General features: G+C 48.6%; 1 protein-coding gene across 1 annotated transcript; it reads left to right on the top strand.

Annotated features, from left to right (window-relative positions):
- Positions 1 to 536: 536 nt before the first annotated feature.
- Positions 537 to 8,652, top strand: Ddx56 (DEAD-box helicase 56). Its single transcript, XM_051200542.1, has 14 exons — positions 537 to 675; positions 756 to 917; positions 1,378 to 1,538; positions 1,665 to 1,835; positions 1,947 to 2,037; positions 2,603 to 2,847; positions 3,460 to 3,579; positions 4,134 to 4,247; positions 4,340 to 4,434; positions 5,560 to 5,633; positions 5,756 to 5,845; positions 6,862 to 6,967; positions 8,065 to 8,138; positions 8,422 to 8,652. Exons 1-14 carry the CDS (start codon positions 616 to 618, stop codon positions 8,497 to 8,499), a joined length of 1,641 nt encoding a protein of 546 aa, XP_051056499.1. The 5' UTR covers positions 537 to 615; the 3' UTR covers positions 8,500 to 8,652.
- The last annotated feature ends 7,585 nt before the right edge of the window (positions 8,653 to 16,237 follow it).

Raw genomic sequence — 16,237 nt, 5'->3', positions numbered from 1 at the left:
GGTCATGATGGCGCATCTTTAATCCCAGCCAGTCCCTGCCAAGTTCCAGGCCAGCCACAGTTAAATACTGAGACCCTGTTTGAAAAAAAAAAAAAAAAAAAAAAAAACAGAATGAAAAGGTCCCAAGAACATGCCCGGGGAAAGGGATTCTGGAAGAAGCATGGGCCTAGCTAGTATGTGGTAACACTGTCTGACTGCAGTCCTTGTTTTTTGTTTTCTGGTAAAGTCAGGTCCCAAGAAGGGGTCAGATCAACTTGGTTGTGAAAGATAGCAGAGCATGTGGCAGGATCCGTGAGAGTCTTCTTAGCAGCTGTCTTATGGTTTCTTCCGCGCATGTGCCCTTCCTGTCTCCTCTCAGGCAAAACGCGGTCGCGTCCTAATCATAATTTAGCAGGCCAAGTCCTGCCCCCGCCGCTAGTGGGCCATGGAAGGTTGGGGTGCCTGTAGAAAGGCACCCGCGACTCAAGGCGCTCAGAGACCGCCTCCGCGCCTGCGCGCGGCACGGCCGCATAAATTAGAGGAAGAACTTCCAGGAAGTGATGGCTCCTCCGGAACTGATTGGTTACTGGTTTGTCCCGCCCTTACGCGTGCGCACTGTTAGTGCAGAGGCACGCCATGGAGGACCAAGATACGCTGGGTTTTGAACACATGGGGCTGGATCCCCGCCTCCTGCAGGTATGGGGAAGGTTGTGGAGCTGGAACCCGGCGTGCCCCCGCACTGCGCGCCGCCTGAGCCGCGTCCTATCCCTTCTTAGGCTGTCGCCGACTTGGGCTGGTCACAACCTACGCTGATCCAGGAAAAGGCTATACCTCTGGCCCTGGAGGGGAAGGACCTACTGGCCCGCGCCCGCACAGGCTCCGGGAAGACGGCAGCTTACGCTATTCCTATGCTGCAGTTGCTTCTTCACAAGAAAGCGGTGGGTAGCGAGAGGGGCGGTAGGCAAGATGAAGGAAGCCCCCCAAAATCTGGGGAGGGAAGTACCCATCTGTGCAAAGGTTTCTCCTGATCCCTTGATCTCTAGAGAAACCTGGTCCACTTGCTCCGAGCTGGAGTTGAGGTTACCTGTCTCAACCCAGACCTTGCTGCCACTACCACCAGCCTTGTTATAATCTCGAGTAAATATATACATACTTTTTAATTTAGGGAAGGCATATTAGCTCCAGTATGTGTTAATTAATTTAAGACTGCAGCAAGTATTTTCTAGTTTCAGTGTTTGGGAAAACTCTCCATTCAGTGACCTGAGGTGGGCAGAATTAAGAGTTTATGAGAACATCACTAGGTGACTATATTGCATCCTCCCCACTGTTTGGAAGGAGTGGGAGAAAGCATTACGTGGGCCCAGTACACTTAACAGTCTTTAACTCATGCTTTTACAGACAGGTCCTGTAATGGAACAAGCTGTGAGAGGCCTTGTCCTCGTTCCTACTAAGGAGCTGGCACGGCAGGCTCAGTCCATGATGCAGCAGCTGGCAGCCTACTGTGCGCGAGATGTTAGAGTGGCTAACGTCTCAGCCGCTGAAGACTCGGCTTCTCAGAGGTGGGTGGAACAAAGCTATTTGGAGAGGTGTATGGCTTTGGCTTTGTGAATAGCAATTGAAGGCAGGTCTGCCGGGGTGAGGTTCTGGCTGCTAAATTCTTGCTACCTATAACTTGCCACCCGCAGAGCTATGTTGATGGAGAAGCCTGATGTGGTGGTGGGGACCCCATCCCGAATATTAAACCACTTGAAGCAGGACAACTTGAAGCTCCGTGACTCCTTGGAGCTGCTGGTGGTAGACGAAGCTGACCTTCTCTTTTCTTTTGGCTTTGAGGATGAACTCAAGAGTCTTCTTTGGTAAGAAAGAAATGGACGTGGCTCCCAGTGGGAACCTCTGTGAGTGTAGCCCCAGGGCTGGAAAGGACTGGGTAGAACTGGAGCCTGATCAGGCCCTGTTTCTTCTTTTAGTCACTTGCCTCGGATTTACCAGGCCTTTCTCATGTCAGCCACTTTCAACGAGGACGTTCAAGCTCTGAAGGAGCTGGTACTACATAACCCGGTAAGGGGTGCTGAGTGCACATTTAGAGCTAGAGCTGGGGACACTCAGAGGCTTGTCATTCCTTCTCAGAGGAAACTTTCAGTGTTTGGGGTGGGGCTGTTTATTGTTGGATTTGTCGTTCCTAGTTCTTAGTCACTGAAAGGAAGCCACCTAAAATTATTATATATTTCTAGGTGTCCCTAGTCCAAACTATGCTTTGCCTAGAAGGCTTACCTGGGGTCATTGTGTCCTCAAGGGGAGGCAACATTCTAAGGTCAGGCAGGGCTCTCTTCTTGTATATATGTTAGTCTTCAGAACCATTACTCAGGCTTTCTGTCCTGCATATTGTCTATCAGTGTTTCTCTTGGTTGTGTACACTGATGCTGTATGCTGTACGTATGGTTTGTGTTTCTATATACCACAATAGTAGGGCGCTTTGAGTTCTTAGGTTCAACCCTGGGGATAGGGCGTGTGGGGGCTTGGTGATAGCTCACTGCTCCCCACTGATGTGGGTGCTTTTGTTGCTGAGGCAGTGGCCATAGTGCCCCTTCTTTCTTTCCTGATCACAGGTGTGCCCTCTTCCTAGGTTACCCTCAAGTTACAAGAGTCCCAGCTGCCGGGGCCAGACCAGCTGCAGCAGTTTCAGGTGGTCTGTGAGACTGAAGAAGACAAATTCTTGCTCGTGTATGCCTTGCTCAAGCTGTCACTAATTCGGGGCAAAGCCTTGCTCTTTGTCAACACTCTAGAGAGGGGTTACCGCCTCCGTCTTTTCCTGGAACAGTTCAGCATCCCCTCCTGCGTGCTCAATGGAGAACTCCCGCTGCGCTCCAGGTTTGTTATGGTCTATGTCTTGGTAAAGAAAAGCTGAGAAAAAACATGGAAGGAGAACCCAGTTTGTTCTTTCTTTGTATAAGAGGTATTTGTAGTCCAGGCTGACCTTGAACTTAAAGCAGTCCCCCTGCCTCAGTTTTCAAAGTGCTGGAATTAAAGCTCTATGGGCCAGCTCACACAGCTTGGTCTTATTTCTCCCTCCTCCCTTTTTGCATTGCTAGGGATTGAGTACAGAACCTTGTTCATGCTAGACAAGTACTTAGTCACTGCGTGGTACACCTAGTCCCTTGTTCTTGTTTTTTGTTTTTGTGTTTGTGTTTTTCAGAGACAGGGTTTCTCAGTGTAGCCCTGGCCGTCCTGGAACTCACTCTGTAGACCAGGTTGGATCTGAACTCACAGAGATCCACCTACCTCTGCCTCCCGAGTGCTGGGACTAAAGGCGTATGCCCTCACTGCCTGGCCCATTACTCCATTTTCAACTGAGGAAGTTAAGGCACAGACCTGAAGATGATAAGAGATATGGAGGATGAAATAGGAAAGGATGATTGTTAGGATCGGTAGGACTGGGGAGAGCCTCTGTGCTGCAGGCTAACCATTCCTCTTGGATTGCAGGTGCCACATTATCTCACAGTTCAACCAAGGCTTCTATGATTGTGTCATAGCAACCGATGCTGAGATCCTGGGACCGCCAGTTAAAGGCAAGCGGCGAGGCCGAGGCTCCAAAGGAGACAAGTAAGGCCACGGTTTTCTCAGCGTTCCCTGAGAGGACTGTTTTTCTACATTTGTTAAGACTGAAGCCAAAGTGCATAGAACAGGTTGCCAGACATTCTTGATGATTATACCAGGCCATCCGTGGGCCCTTGCTTAGCTTCCTAGACAGACAGACATGAAGAAGTAGAGAGGGTGGTAAAGGGTGCTGCCTGCATGTTCAGTGCAAAGTGTCAAGCTGGGCATGGGCTGATGGGAGCTGACTTACAGGGGAGGTGGCCCAGTCAGCCCTGGGCATGTGGCTACCATGTGCAGGGAATGCCTTTGGGGGCTTGGGGAGAGACACTCTCCAAGTGTTGCCTGCTAGAAGAGTTCAGGGTCACAGGGGTGGTTTGTGGGTCAGTTTGTTCTGCTATTGCGCAGAACCGAGGTCAGGGCAAGGGTTTGGCCCTGGAGTAATTCTAACGTCCAGTAGTTTGGTGGTGTTTAAGCTTTGGTTACATGATAGTTCAGAGAGTGAACTTGAGAATGCCTTTCCAGAGAATAAGGATCTGGTTGACACTGGGCTATTTCCTCAGGGCTGCTGATCCGGAGTCAGGTGTGGCCCGGGGCATAGACTTCCACCACGTGTCTGCTGTGCTCAACTTTGACCTTCCTCCCACTCCAGAAGCCTACATTCATCGAGCTGGCAGGTAGGAGGATGGCACAGTAGTGAGCCCGGCATGCTGAAGGAGTTGGAGTGATCCGGACAGGATAGTGATGCATGTTTGATCTCCCACTGTAGGACAGCTCGAGCCAACAACCCAGGCATAGTTCTGACCTTTGTGTTGCCCACAGAACAGTCTTGCTTGGCACAGATCGAGGCACTTCTCAGTGGAGGTAAGAGCCTTTGTTCCGTGACTGTGAGTCTATAGGAGCCGGTTTTCTCTCACCTCACCCTGAAACCTACCACTGTACCCAGTATGGTAGTGCACACCAGCCATTGAAGAACACAGGGAGTGAGATGGAATGATTGACAATTTGAGGCTAGCCTGGGACATAGCAAGACCCTTTGCTTTTTTTTTTTTTTTTTTTTTTTTTGGTTTCTCGAGATAGGGTTTTTCTCTATTGCTTTGGAGCCAGTCCTGGAACTATTGAACTCACAGAGATCAACCTGCCTCTACCTCATGAGCACTGGGATTAAAGGCGAGAGCTACTAGAGCCTGGCTGTTGTTGCTATTTTTTAAATCAAAGGCTATATCAGTGGTTAAGAGGACTTGCTGCTCTTTTAGAGGAGCCAGGTTTAGTTCCTAGCATTCACTTGGCAGTTCATGGCTGTCTGTAAAACTCGAACACCCTCTTTTGGCTTATGTAGGCACCAGACATGTACACAGTACACATATGTGCATGTAGGCAAGGCATTCACACATAAAAAATAAAATAAATCTTTTAAAGTCCCAGATGAGAGGGAAGAAGACACTTCACAACAATGCCAAGTGTGGTGTCACATACCACAATCCCAGCCCTTGGGAGCCTGAGGCAGGGAGATTGAGTTGTAGGTCAGCCTAGGCTACATAGCTAGTTGGAGGCTTCCCTGGGATATATATAGTAAGACCCTGTGAAAAACACCAAAAAATCCATAGTGATGACAGACTCCCTCTACCACTGTTCATCAACATGTGACAAGCACTGTGTCCTTTCCTTTCACAGGTAGTGGATGAAGTAGTTTTCCACTATCATGTTCACTGGTTGCCTCATGGTCAGGGACTGATTAGCTATTCTGCTCTGTCTTGACTCAGATACCTTGACTGCAGGCCATAATTGTGAAGGGTCTTGTGGCCACCCAAGCCCTGAAGTGAGTGGGTGGTGGGTTTCGAGGCTGAGGCTGTGGCTGCGGTGGCACACAGAGCTCAAGGACACACCCCTGACCAGAGTATCCTGGGTCGTCTCAGGGTATAGTCTCATTCGGAGGAGTAGCAGGCGACCAGGCCCTGCCCTCAGCCCTCACTGCTGCTTTCTCCCCAGAGGGCGAGGCTCCTATCCTGCTTCCCTACCAGTTCCGGATGGAGGAGATTGAAAGCTTTCGCTATCGCTGCAGGGTAAGCTCAACACTAGGGTGGGCGGGGGTGGGGGTTGCTTGAGGATTGGGCTATCACCCAGAGTTGCACCCCATTGCTGAGCACTTAGGTATAAGTTTGTCTGACCCCTGGTCTACCCACAGGATGCTATGCGCTCAGTGACTAAACAGGCCATCCGAGAGGCAAGATTGAAGGAGATCAAGGAGGAGCTTCTACACTCAGAGAAGCTCAAGGTGAGGGCAAGCTTGGCAGCTGACCATTGGAAGGCTGGCTAAGCTCTGGGTGGTGAGAAGCAGAGAGCTAGACAGTGTGCTGGCCTTTGGCAGGGAGACAGGAAGCCAGCTGAAAGACAGCTGTTGTGCTGGGAGGACGGTGGACACACTTGATGATAGTCCCTTGGCATCAGTCACAAGTGAGTGTACATGGGTGTGTTCGGGAGCCAAACATGGAACCCCCAGATGGTGGACACACTTCATGGTAGTCACTTGGCATTGGTAACAAGTGAGTGTATGGGCTGGAGAGATGACTCAGAGGACCAGAGTTCAATTCCCAGCAACCATGTGGTGGCTCACAACTATCTATAATGAGATCTGGTGCCCTCTTATGGTATGCCAGCAATATATAGGTAGGACACTGTAAATATAATAAATAAATAAATCCTTAAAAAAAAAAAGAAATATAGGTAAGCCTACAGAGCATTAAAAAAAGAGTATACATAAGGGTGTGTGTGTATATGTATGTTTGTGTGTGTGTGCACGCAACACTATTAGAGAACCAAAGACGGAACCCCCGTGGGGTCCACACCAGAAGCCTTGGAATCCACAGACATTGGGAAGAGTGGAGAGGCTTCCAGTGTGATGAGAAATCTCATCTATAAGATGACCCTAAGCTAAAGCGATTTGGTGCTGTTGTTTGTATCATAGAGGAGGGTGTGCCCATGGATGGGACTCAGAAAAACTAGCATCAGAGAATAACCATTCTAGCTGCCCTGAGTTGCCAACCTCTGGTATGTGAGAAGGAACTATACTGCAGAGTTGACAGATTTCCACAAGGTGGGGGTATTTGACATTGCTGCAGCATGCAATGTCCCTTACTTGGTCAGCAGAGGTCAGCTGTGTAAGCCGTGAGAATCTTGTCCTGGTTTGTGCTAGGCTTTGGCCGTCGAGGAGGGTAAAGAACAAAGTGGTAGGCACACTTCATGGTGTCACTTTTTGTACCTCTTCAACTTTGAGCTCTCTCTGCCTGTCAGACATACTTTGAAGACAATCCCAGGGACCTGCAGCTGCTGCGCCATGATCTGCCCTTGCACCCTGCCGTGGTAAAGCCTCATCTGGGCAATGTCCCTGACTACTTGGGTGAGTGTTGCTGAGGGTCAGGAGACTGGAGGAAATGGCCTAGCTTTCTTGGTCATCTTCCACCAGCCCCTGTGCTTTTTGTTGGGAAAGCTTCATGCATGTGAGAGGACCTAGAGACCCAGGCAGCACAGCATGTGTGAGCCAGTGTGTACCAGTTCATCGCTGTTGTGGAGATGAGGAAACTTGTTGTGCAGAGTTGGCGGCACATTTCCAGGGTGTGGTTGAGCAGGACAGTGAGCCAGTGACTGGCTTTCTGTGTTCCGACGAGGCTGAGCGAGTTGGAGAGAGGGTCCTAGGCACAGGAGCCTTGTGCTAGGGGATGTTCTCAGTTGGCAGGCATCAAGTTGAGACCTCTGTGGTCTGTAGGTAGGAACAAATGAGGGAGACACACACTACAAAGGGAAGGAGAGTAGCCATTCACCCTTCTCAGCTCATAAAGGCTCTTGGTAATAGCATTTCATCATTTTTGATGTCTAATGTGGGGTATTTTTAGCAGGGAGTATTCATGCCTTCTATGCTTACAATGACCAAAATGGAGAAGAGTGGGTTAGCTGGGCAGTGAGTTAGGCCCTCCACCATTCCTGATCTTGCCTGCCTAGAATGGAGATAACTTGTCGATGTGATGTTCCTGCCGTAGAAGTGATAGGAAGGTATGGGAGGGACATAACAGGGCAGAAAGGTTGTAAGTGCTGGGAAAGGTGGGAGCATGCTAATGCCAGAGGACGAGCTGAAAACAGGTTCATAGGGATGGGACTGAAAACTTCATTGATGGTCTTTGACATGCTGGGAGGGTCCCTTTGGCCTCTAGTTCATGTAAAAGCAGGGCCACTTACTGAGAGTATAGCCAGGAAGTTTGCAAGAGCCAGGTGTAAAGTGTCAGATGTTGTGAGGGCAGGTCCAAGATCACATGAAGTTTGCGTGGAATATGGAGGGAAGGTTAGGGCTAGTGAATTTGCATTTCAGGAGCCACACATATAGACTTCTGTTTTCCTGTTTTGAGACAGTTGTATAGGGTGGCCCTGAGAAGGGGGTGGGACTTTGTAGCTGGAGTTTACAAGCAGAGTGAAGCTATGTCTGAGGCTCAGCATCTCTTCCAGTTCCTGCCGCTCTTCGTGACATTGTACATCCTCGAAAGAAACGGAGAAAGCTGCCCTCCTGTAGGAAGGTTAAGGTATGTCTCCTGGGAGTCTTGGGATCACAGCAGGACTCCTTCCTACCTTGCCCTTCACCTTCAGCAGTTGCCTTGTCTGAGGGAGGGATAGGGCTCCCAGGAATAGGGGTGGAATAGGGGTGTGGGTTTGTGGTATTCCCCCAGCTGCCTGAAGGCCTTGTTTCTGTCCTTAGCTGGCTCCTTCATGTTGTCTGTGGCAGCTAGCAGTCTCTGGCTTATGGCACAGGGAGGGGTCTTGCCAGGTGCTGATTCCCATAACTAACTTGTGACTCCATCCTTGTAGAAGGTGAAAACCCAGAACCCACTGCGTGACTTCAAGCACAGGGGAAAGAGACTGAAAGCCACAGCGAAGCCCTCCTGAGGTGGCCTGGACCTGACGATGCTGAATTGGGCATCCTGACCTGGATGGAGTGAGTGGGCTTCCCACTCTGATGCTCACTGTCTGGAAAGACTGTACTTGGATCGCTGTCCTGCCGCTTAACAGAATAAAGATTCCAGCTGCCCCTGGCAGTGAGCCTCAGGCAGTCTGGGAAGAGACTGCTTTCACAAGTCTCCAGAATTGACAAACTTTCAGAAGGTAGTGTTGTCTGGCTCTGTATGCAGAGGTCAGCTGTGTAAGCCATGAGAAGCCTGTCCTGATTCTGCTTGTCCAGTGTTGGGCTGTGGCTGACCCAGAGCCCTGTGTGTAGTCCCTACAGCTCTGTTGAGCCAGATCAGCTGAAAGATGGGTTTGTGTTTCCAGGTCAGGGCATTCCTGACCACAAGCCCCTGGATCTCACCAGCACACATATGTTCACAGTCAGAGGGGAAAAAGTCTCTGAGCCCTGGGAGCCAGGCAGCTGGCTTCCCTTCCCAGGTGAAAGGTGTGTGATAGTTGATGTCTCTTTCGGATGCACAGGTGATAGTGTAATGAATGTACACCCATGACACCTGCCTTAGGGTTTCTACTCCTGTGAAGAGACACCTATGCAAGCAACGCCTGTAAAGGAAAACATTTAATTGAGACAGTTTCAGATATCTTGATCCACAGGCAACCAGACATGAACTTTAACACTGGGTGTAGCTTGAGCCTAGAAAACCTCAAAAGCCCACCTTGACAGTGGCACTTCAACAAGGCCATAGCTCCTAATAATGTCATTCTTTATTGGGGGGAGGGAAGTAATTTTCTTTAAAGCATCACAACATCCCTTCCTCCATGCCCTAACCTGAGCACTGACTATAGGAGCATTCAGCACCGTACCTGCCCCTTTATTGCAGTGTCACTTTGTCTATCTGCTTTTCACTTGCCTATCAGGCGTCATTAGGCTAGGCTGTGGTGGAAGGAGACAGTGGAAGAGACAAATATCAAACCTAAAGTGAGGCTTGGATATAGTTAGGGTGTGGGGTGAGTGACAGATGTGCATTCGTGGTTTCTTCATCTTAACTCCAAGGAAGAAAGGAATTATTAGTGGGTAGATGTATTGAGAACAACTCTAGGGGCTGGGAAGATGGTTTCATGGGTAGCATACTTGCTATGCAAGTAGTGAGGGTCTTGAGTTTGCACCCTTAGCATCCATGTAAAAGCTGGGTGAGATGTCTGCATCTGCAGCTCCGCCGTGGGCCTTGGAGGTGGGGAGGACAGATGATCCTTGCAGCTTGCTTACTAGACAGTCTAGCTAATGCAGCAAGATCTAAGTTCAGTGAAAGACCTGATTCCAGAAAATTAGGTGGAGAGCAATAGAGAGCTTGTGGCCTCGGTGTGCATAACAGCTCGTACCAGCATACACACACACACACACAACACACAAAGCAACTCCTGGCATTTCCCATCCTGCTTTGTTGACAGCCATGACAGTTGGGTGCTCTAAGTTGAATGTTGCATTCATGCCTGCTCTAACATGGTACACACCTGTTCCTATGGCTTCTGCCTGTGATCCTGTCTCTTTTAGTGACCATGATGAAGATGTGCCCCAGAACCAAACAGTGGAAAGATTGGGTTTCCGCAGTGAGGATTTTATGGGCAGATGAAGCTGGCACTCTACTGTGTGATGTCACCAAGTTGTGGGAGTGGGGGCAGAGCTGCAGTGGAGAGCATGGCAGCTATTCTAGGCACACTTCCCAGCTTAGCAGTAGCCCTTGGTGTCCTAGTTGGGGTAGCTGAGGCTTAAAAGTGACTCATTTGGATTGGCAAGAAGGCTCAGCAGGTAAAGGTGCTTGCCAACAAGGTGTATGAACCCAATTCAGTCTCCGGAATCCACATGATGGGAGAACTGACTCCCACATATGCACCATAGCATTTGTGACCCTCATAAATAAATTGAAAACTAAAGCAACCCGGTATAGATGAGGTCATACAGCATTTGGGATTAGGTAGGGTTTGGAGACTGGCCTGGCCAGGGGTTGCAGGGCCACCTGTCCTGGTTGTCAACTGCAGTAGCTCTTGGGACTTCTGCCACTGCTTCATCCTGTCCCATGAAGGTGATGTAAGTGCTTGGGTATTCTGTTGCAGTTGCAACAGGTCCTACACGTTTTAGGGGATGGAATGATCTAGACTGTAGAGAAAAAGTTCCCTGTGTTCTCTGAGTCTAGATAGAATATGTAGAACTCACTGTCTTAGGTTTACTGTTGCTGGGATGAAACACTATGATCAAAGCAACTTGGGGAGGAAAGAGTTTATTTAGCTTACAGTTCATCATCAAAAGCAGTGAGGGCAGGAGCTGATGCAGAGGCCACAGAGGAGTGCAGCTTAATGGCTTGCTCAGCCTGCTCTCTTATAGAATCCGGGACTTCCATCCCTAGGATAGCACCGTTAGGTTTTTTTTCCACCGGCCTGGTCCCAGAGCCACACCAGCCCCAAATAACACACAGAGATGCTCATTAGATATAATTCTGCTGGCCTGTTACTAGCATTTCTTATTGGCTAGCTCTGTCTTAAATAGTAACCCATTTCTATTAATCTAAGTATTTCCACATGGCCTTATCTTACCGGAGAGAGGGCCAGACATTCTGCTCTCCCCGTCCTACATCTTGAATCCTCTCCCTACTTCTTCCCAAATCCTCCTTGTCTCCTAGTCCTACCTGTCTTGCTTTCCTATTGGCCAACAGGGCTTTATTCATTAACCAATAAGAGAAACATATTTACAGAATGACATCTCCCATCAGCACCCCCCCCTACAATGGACTGGGCCTTCCCTCCTCCATCAATCACTAAGTAAGAAAATGCCTTATAGTTATGCCTACAGCCTGAACATAATGAGATATTTTCTTTTTTAATTTTTCATTTAATTTTTACATTCCAATCCCAGTTCCCCCTCCCTCCTGTCCTCCTGCTCCCTCCCTCCTCCCATCTGCTCCACAGAGAGGGATGGCCTCCCCTAGGAAGTCTACTGTCTGTCCATCATCTCATTGAAGCAGGACCAAGGCACCTCTACACCCCTCTAGGCTGGGCAAGGTATAGAATGGGCTCCACTAAGTCAGTTTGTGCATTAATGTTAGATCTTGGACTCACTGCCAGTGGCTTCATGTGAGGTATTTTCTTAATTGAGGTTCCCTCTCAGATGACTTCAGCTTGTGTCAAGTTGACATGAAACTGTCAGCACACTCATTTTGTGCCCAAATGGCCTTGTGTGTGAAGATTCATGTGCTTGGGGTTGGCAGGATTGTCTCTTGAGACTCTTGTCTGTATCATTAACTTTACAACAGCTTTTCTACACTAGGATAGGATGCATCTGTGACTAGGTATACTCAGAGTCAAGAATGGGCTACCCCAGATTAGGAGGTACTTGGCCATGTTAGCCTGGAAAGGAAGAAAGGGGCAGGGTTTGCTGGGAGCTTGAGGCTTTGCCAAGCAGTAGAAAAATTCCAGGCAATTCTCCAGTCTGGGGATGCCCTATAATCTGACATTTTCAGTTAGACCTGGGTGACCTACTGTGTCTTGGCCATGATCTTGTTTAGAATCAGGAACAAGGCAGTCTGCATGCAAGAACCAAGAATTGGACCCTTAGCCAGGCAGTGGTGGCATACACCTAGAGGCAAGTGAGTCTTTGAGTTTAAGGTCAGCCTGGTCTACAGAGTGAGTTCCACAATAGCCAGGGCTACACAGAGAAACCCTGTCTGGGGGTAAAAAAGAGTTAGACCCCTAAGCTTCAGTTGACAAGTTAGGGCTTGTACCATTTGTTTTTGCCTGTAGGAGGGAAAGTATTGTGTGTCCCTCAAGGCTTACATCCCAGGGTGGAGGGCTGACACTTGGGTAATACACTGGGAAATAGTCGTGGTGGGGGATCCAGGATGCTAGAGGTTTGAGAAGGGCCACATTTGGTTGGAGAGGCTGCGGAGGCAGGAAGGGCAGGAGGAAATGGCAGTCCTGACGGGACCCACATGTGCAAATTCCCTGGGAATGAAGGTACATTTGAAGATGAGAATAGCAGTGTGATTGTCACCAAAGGATGTGAGACTGAAAACTCCGATAGCCCATGGAAATCTGAAGGTCTCCTGTAAAAGGTGAAAGGCGCACTGGGTTTTTTGAGGATAGCATCCTGACCCAATAGTCACGCCAGGTTGACAATGGAGGACAGACAGGGTGTGTCCAAAAACCTCTGGACCTAGAGCACAGAAGATTCCATGCGCCACTGATTCTCTGCTTGCACCTGCTAAGGATTAATGATTCAGCTTTTGAGGAACTCACTTCGGGACTTTGGCCTTTATAATTGATGTCCCTGAGAGGCAATAGTGATAAGGTAGAACTTGAGCAGGGAGACGCCTCAGTTCATGTCATCCTCCTTTCCCAGGAAATAATTACTGTGAGATGCCCACCTTACAGAAGGGGCTGCAAATTGCTACTTTTCCATTTATAATAGCCTGCCCCTTCTATCCTCCCTCCCTCCTTCCCTCCCTTCCCCTTCTCTCTTTTTTGGTTTCTTGAGGCACAGTTTCTCTGTGTAATGGCCTTAGCTGTCCTGGAACTAGCTCTGTAGGCCAGGCTGGCCTTGAACTCTCAGAAATCAGCCAGCCTCTGCCTCCCGAGTGCTGGGATTACAGGCGTGCACCACCATGATCAGGTCTCCTTTTCTTTTTAAAATATTTATTTATTTATTTATTTTTATTTTACATATCTGGGTGATTTGCCCAACCCTCTCTCTCTTTTTAACTGGGATAAAGGAAGGAGAAAGTTGGTTCACTGAAGAGGGCCAAGTAGACCTGCTGTGTGCTGGGCACACACACTCATTACTTATTCTTGGGAGGTCTCCAGAACCAGACAGGTCCAACCTTTCTAGCTCACTCACCTGACTGCCCACACATACACCAACAAATCCCAAGGGTTAGCATTGAGTGCAGTGAAGGTGTCTGGCAAGGACACATAGCAAGACACATTAAGAGAGTCCTGTGATGGAGATCACAGCCTGGACCAGACCATCACAGTCACTTACTGGCCATATAGCCTCGTAAGGACAGATGCTGCCTTTTTGTTTGCTTGTTTGTTTGTTTTTCAAGGCAGGGTTTCTCTGTGAAACAGTCCTAGCTGTCCTGGAACTCACTGTGGACCAGGCTGGCCTTGAACTCTCAGAGATCTGCCTGCCTCGGCCTCCCGAGTGGTGGGATTAAAGGCGTGGGCTGCCATACCTGGCTGACACTGCCTCTTAGTACCCTGTAAGTGGCGACAGTGTGCTGTGTGGGGGGTTCCTCTGAAGGCTAATGGAGCACAAAGGTGAAGTGTTGGTGTGACCTAGTCACCTAGCACCCTTATTGGGGCCCTATTCTGTGCTGACACCTGATGCCTCTCAAATGTTCATACCCCCAACTCCCAGGTACACCAAATAAATCACAAAGCAACCCTCATAAAATACAGGGGCTTGGGGCTGAGACAGGCTCCGAGGTGTTTGCTTAACATACTAAAGACTTCAGGTTCTGTTTCCTGGCACATCAACCGACTGCTTGTTCTACAGATCTAGGGTCGGGCTTGGGGAATCTGTGTTTCTGACAGCTTTCTTCCAAGGTGAGGCCAATTCTCTGCTGCCTAGACCACCATTTGAGGTTTATCACTCATCTGTCTTGCATGTGGACAAGCAGGTTCTGATTACAGACCCACTCAGTTGGCTAAGTGATGCTAAGGGAGGGTCCTGTCAGAATGTCTCTAGCCTACAAAGTTCAGATCTGCTGTGAGGCTGCTCACTCAGCTGGGGCAGTACAGACATTCATCTACTTCAAAATTTAAGGAAGGTGAAGAAGATTACCACATAACCATGTCCCATTCAGTATCTGGAATGTTATTACATTTAAAAAATGTATTGGGGGCTGAAGGTGTGGTTCAGTGGAAGACCAGTGTCTATTGTGTGAGGTCCTAGGATTAACACTCAGCAGCACAAAAAGGGAGGGGACATTGTTTTCTGTGAAATTCAGTTTAGCTGTGTCCTGTGTATATGTTGTATTTCCGCAGGTCTAGGGCATTATTCTTTCTCACTCATCATGCCTTCTCCCAGGAAGCAGACCTGAACCCAGTCTGTGCCTCTAATAACTGTCTCACTCATGAAACTTCAGTTTCCAGTGTCGTGCCCTACCCTGCTGTGGGCATGCGCTGGAGGCAGGAGCATGGCAAGTTATTTGTGTGTTCCTGGGTGCAGCTACTTACTACTAAAAGGTTTGCCCTGAAAGTGTCAACACCTCTTTTCTCTGGCCCAAGTAGCTTGAAGAAAATGTCCAGTCAAATGAGGAAGGAAATATCATAGAATGAACTCTGTTGGCAGGGTTGAACTCTGCACCCAGCACAGCAGGCAAGACCCATGTTGTCTCCGTGACTCAGAGCTTAGATGGGAGGCCCCTGCTGCACCCTCCCAAGGGCAGAGATGTGCCAGAGGCCCCATGTTGACAAGACTGGGTAACAGATGTGGACACACATTCCCACTAAGCACCAGCTCTGCAGGCAGACTATCCATCTGAGAGGTCTTGCAGGACCCTTTCAGGCTCCTTTTGGGTCCTCGCAGTCCACACAGCACAAGTGCTTGGCTTAAGGTTAGAAAATGCAGTGCAGTGTGATAGATAATGACTACAAAGGCTACCAACCAGCTCTCAAGGTGTTTGAGGATTAGATGCTTCACAGAGACTAACAGGAAAGGCCAGCCTCTCTGGCCTCACCCCAGCTCAGACGACACAGGATACATGGTCTCCAGCTTCCCCTGCTCAGCAGTTTGGGGTTACCTTCCCTTGTTTTATGGTCTGTGTTCAATGTGTTCAGTGTTCTTGACCCAGGTTGAGACGCACTGCTAGAATCTGTAAAGAGGACGAGGGTGCTGGGGGTCATTGGTCGAGGCAGATGAACTGAACTGCCCACTCTCTCCTTCAAACAATCCACAAGGAAGTACCAGACACCTCTCCATTCAGAACCCACCATGGAACGAGAGAACCGAATCCTGCAAGTTGTCTTGTGATTGTGTGCTCTGCATGACGATCACAGTAATACAGGAGAACACAATAATACAAAGAAAAAAAAAAAAAAAAAAAAAGAGAGGGAGGGAGAAAGGGAGGGAGGGAAAGGAAATAAAACCAAATCAAGTAGTCTTCTTGTCTGTGCTTTCGATGGGGAAGAAGTCACTGTGATTTGTTTTCATCTCGGTGTTTTTTAGCTTTAGCTCTTGCTTCTGCATCCTCTATTATTTAACTATTGTATTCAGTGTAAAGTAAGGACATCCGGTGTATGTTCAGTGTTTCTTCAATGACGTTGATTGACCAGTCTGTCCTTGATCTATTGGCAGTCCCTATGCCAGTACCACACTCTTTGAATTAGTGTTTGTTTTTAACATGGGAAGTTTATTGGGGGAAAGGAAGGAAGTAGGGGAAGGGAAGGGAAAGAGGGAAGAGAGAGAGAGACAGAAACATGTCCGCCTTTTCAGAGAAATGGCAGAAAGAGAGCAATTACTGTGGTTTTATAATAAATTTTGAAATCAGGAAGTTTAAGTCCTCCAGCTTTGTTCTTTTTTTGTTGCTTGTTGGGCTAGTCAAAGTCTCTTGAGATTCCATATGAATTTTATAGTGATTTTTCTATTTCTGAAAAAAAAGACATTTTAGGGATTTTGTAGGTGTAATGACAGGCCACTTTGTCCTCCCATGCATGAACATGGAATATCTAT

This window comes from Phodopus roborovskii, unplaced genomic scaffold (genome assembly GCF_943737965.1).
Source record: "Phodopus roborovskii unplaced genomic scaffold, PHOROB, whole genome shotgun sequence".
Lineage (NCBI taxonomy): Eukaryota > Metazoa > Chordata > Mammalia > Rodentia > Cricetidae > Phodopus > Phodopus roborovskii.
The sequence above is the reverse complement of the archived record's forward strand: the minus strand, read 5'-3'. Positions and strand labels throughout refer to the sequence as shown.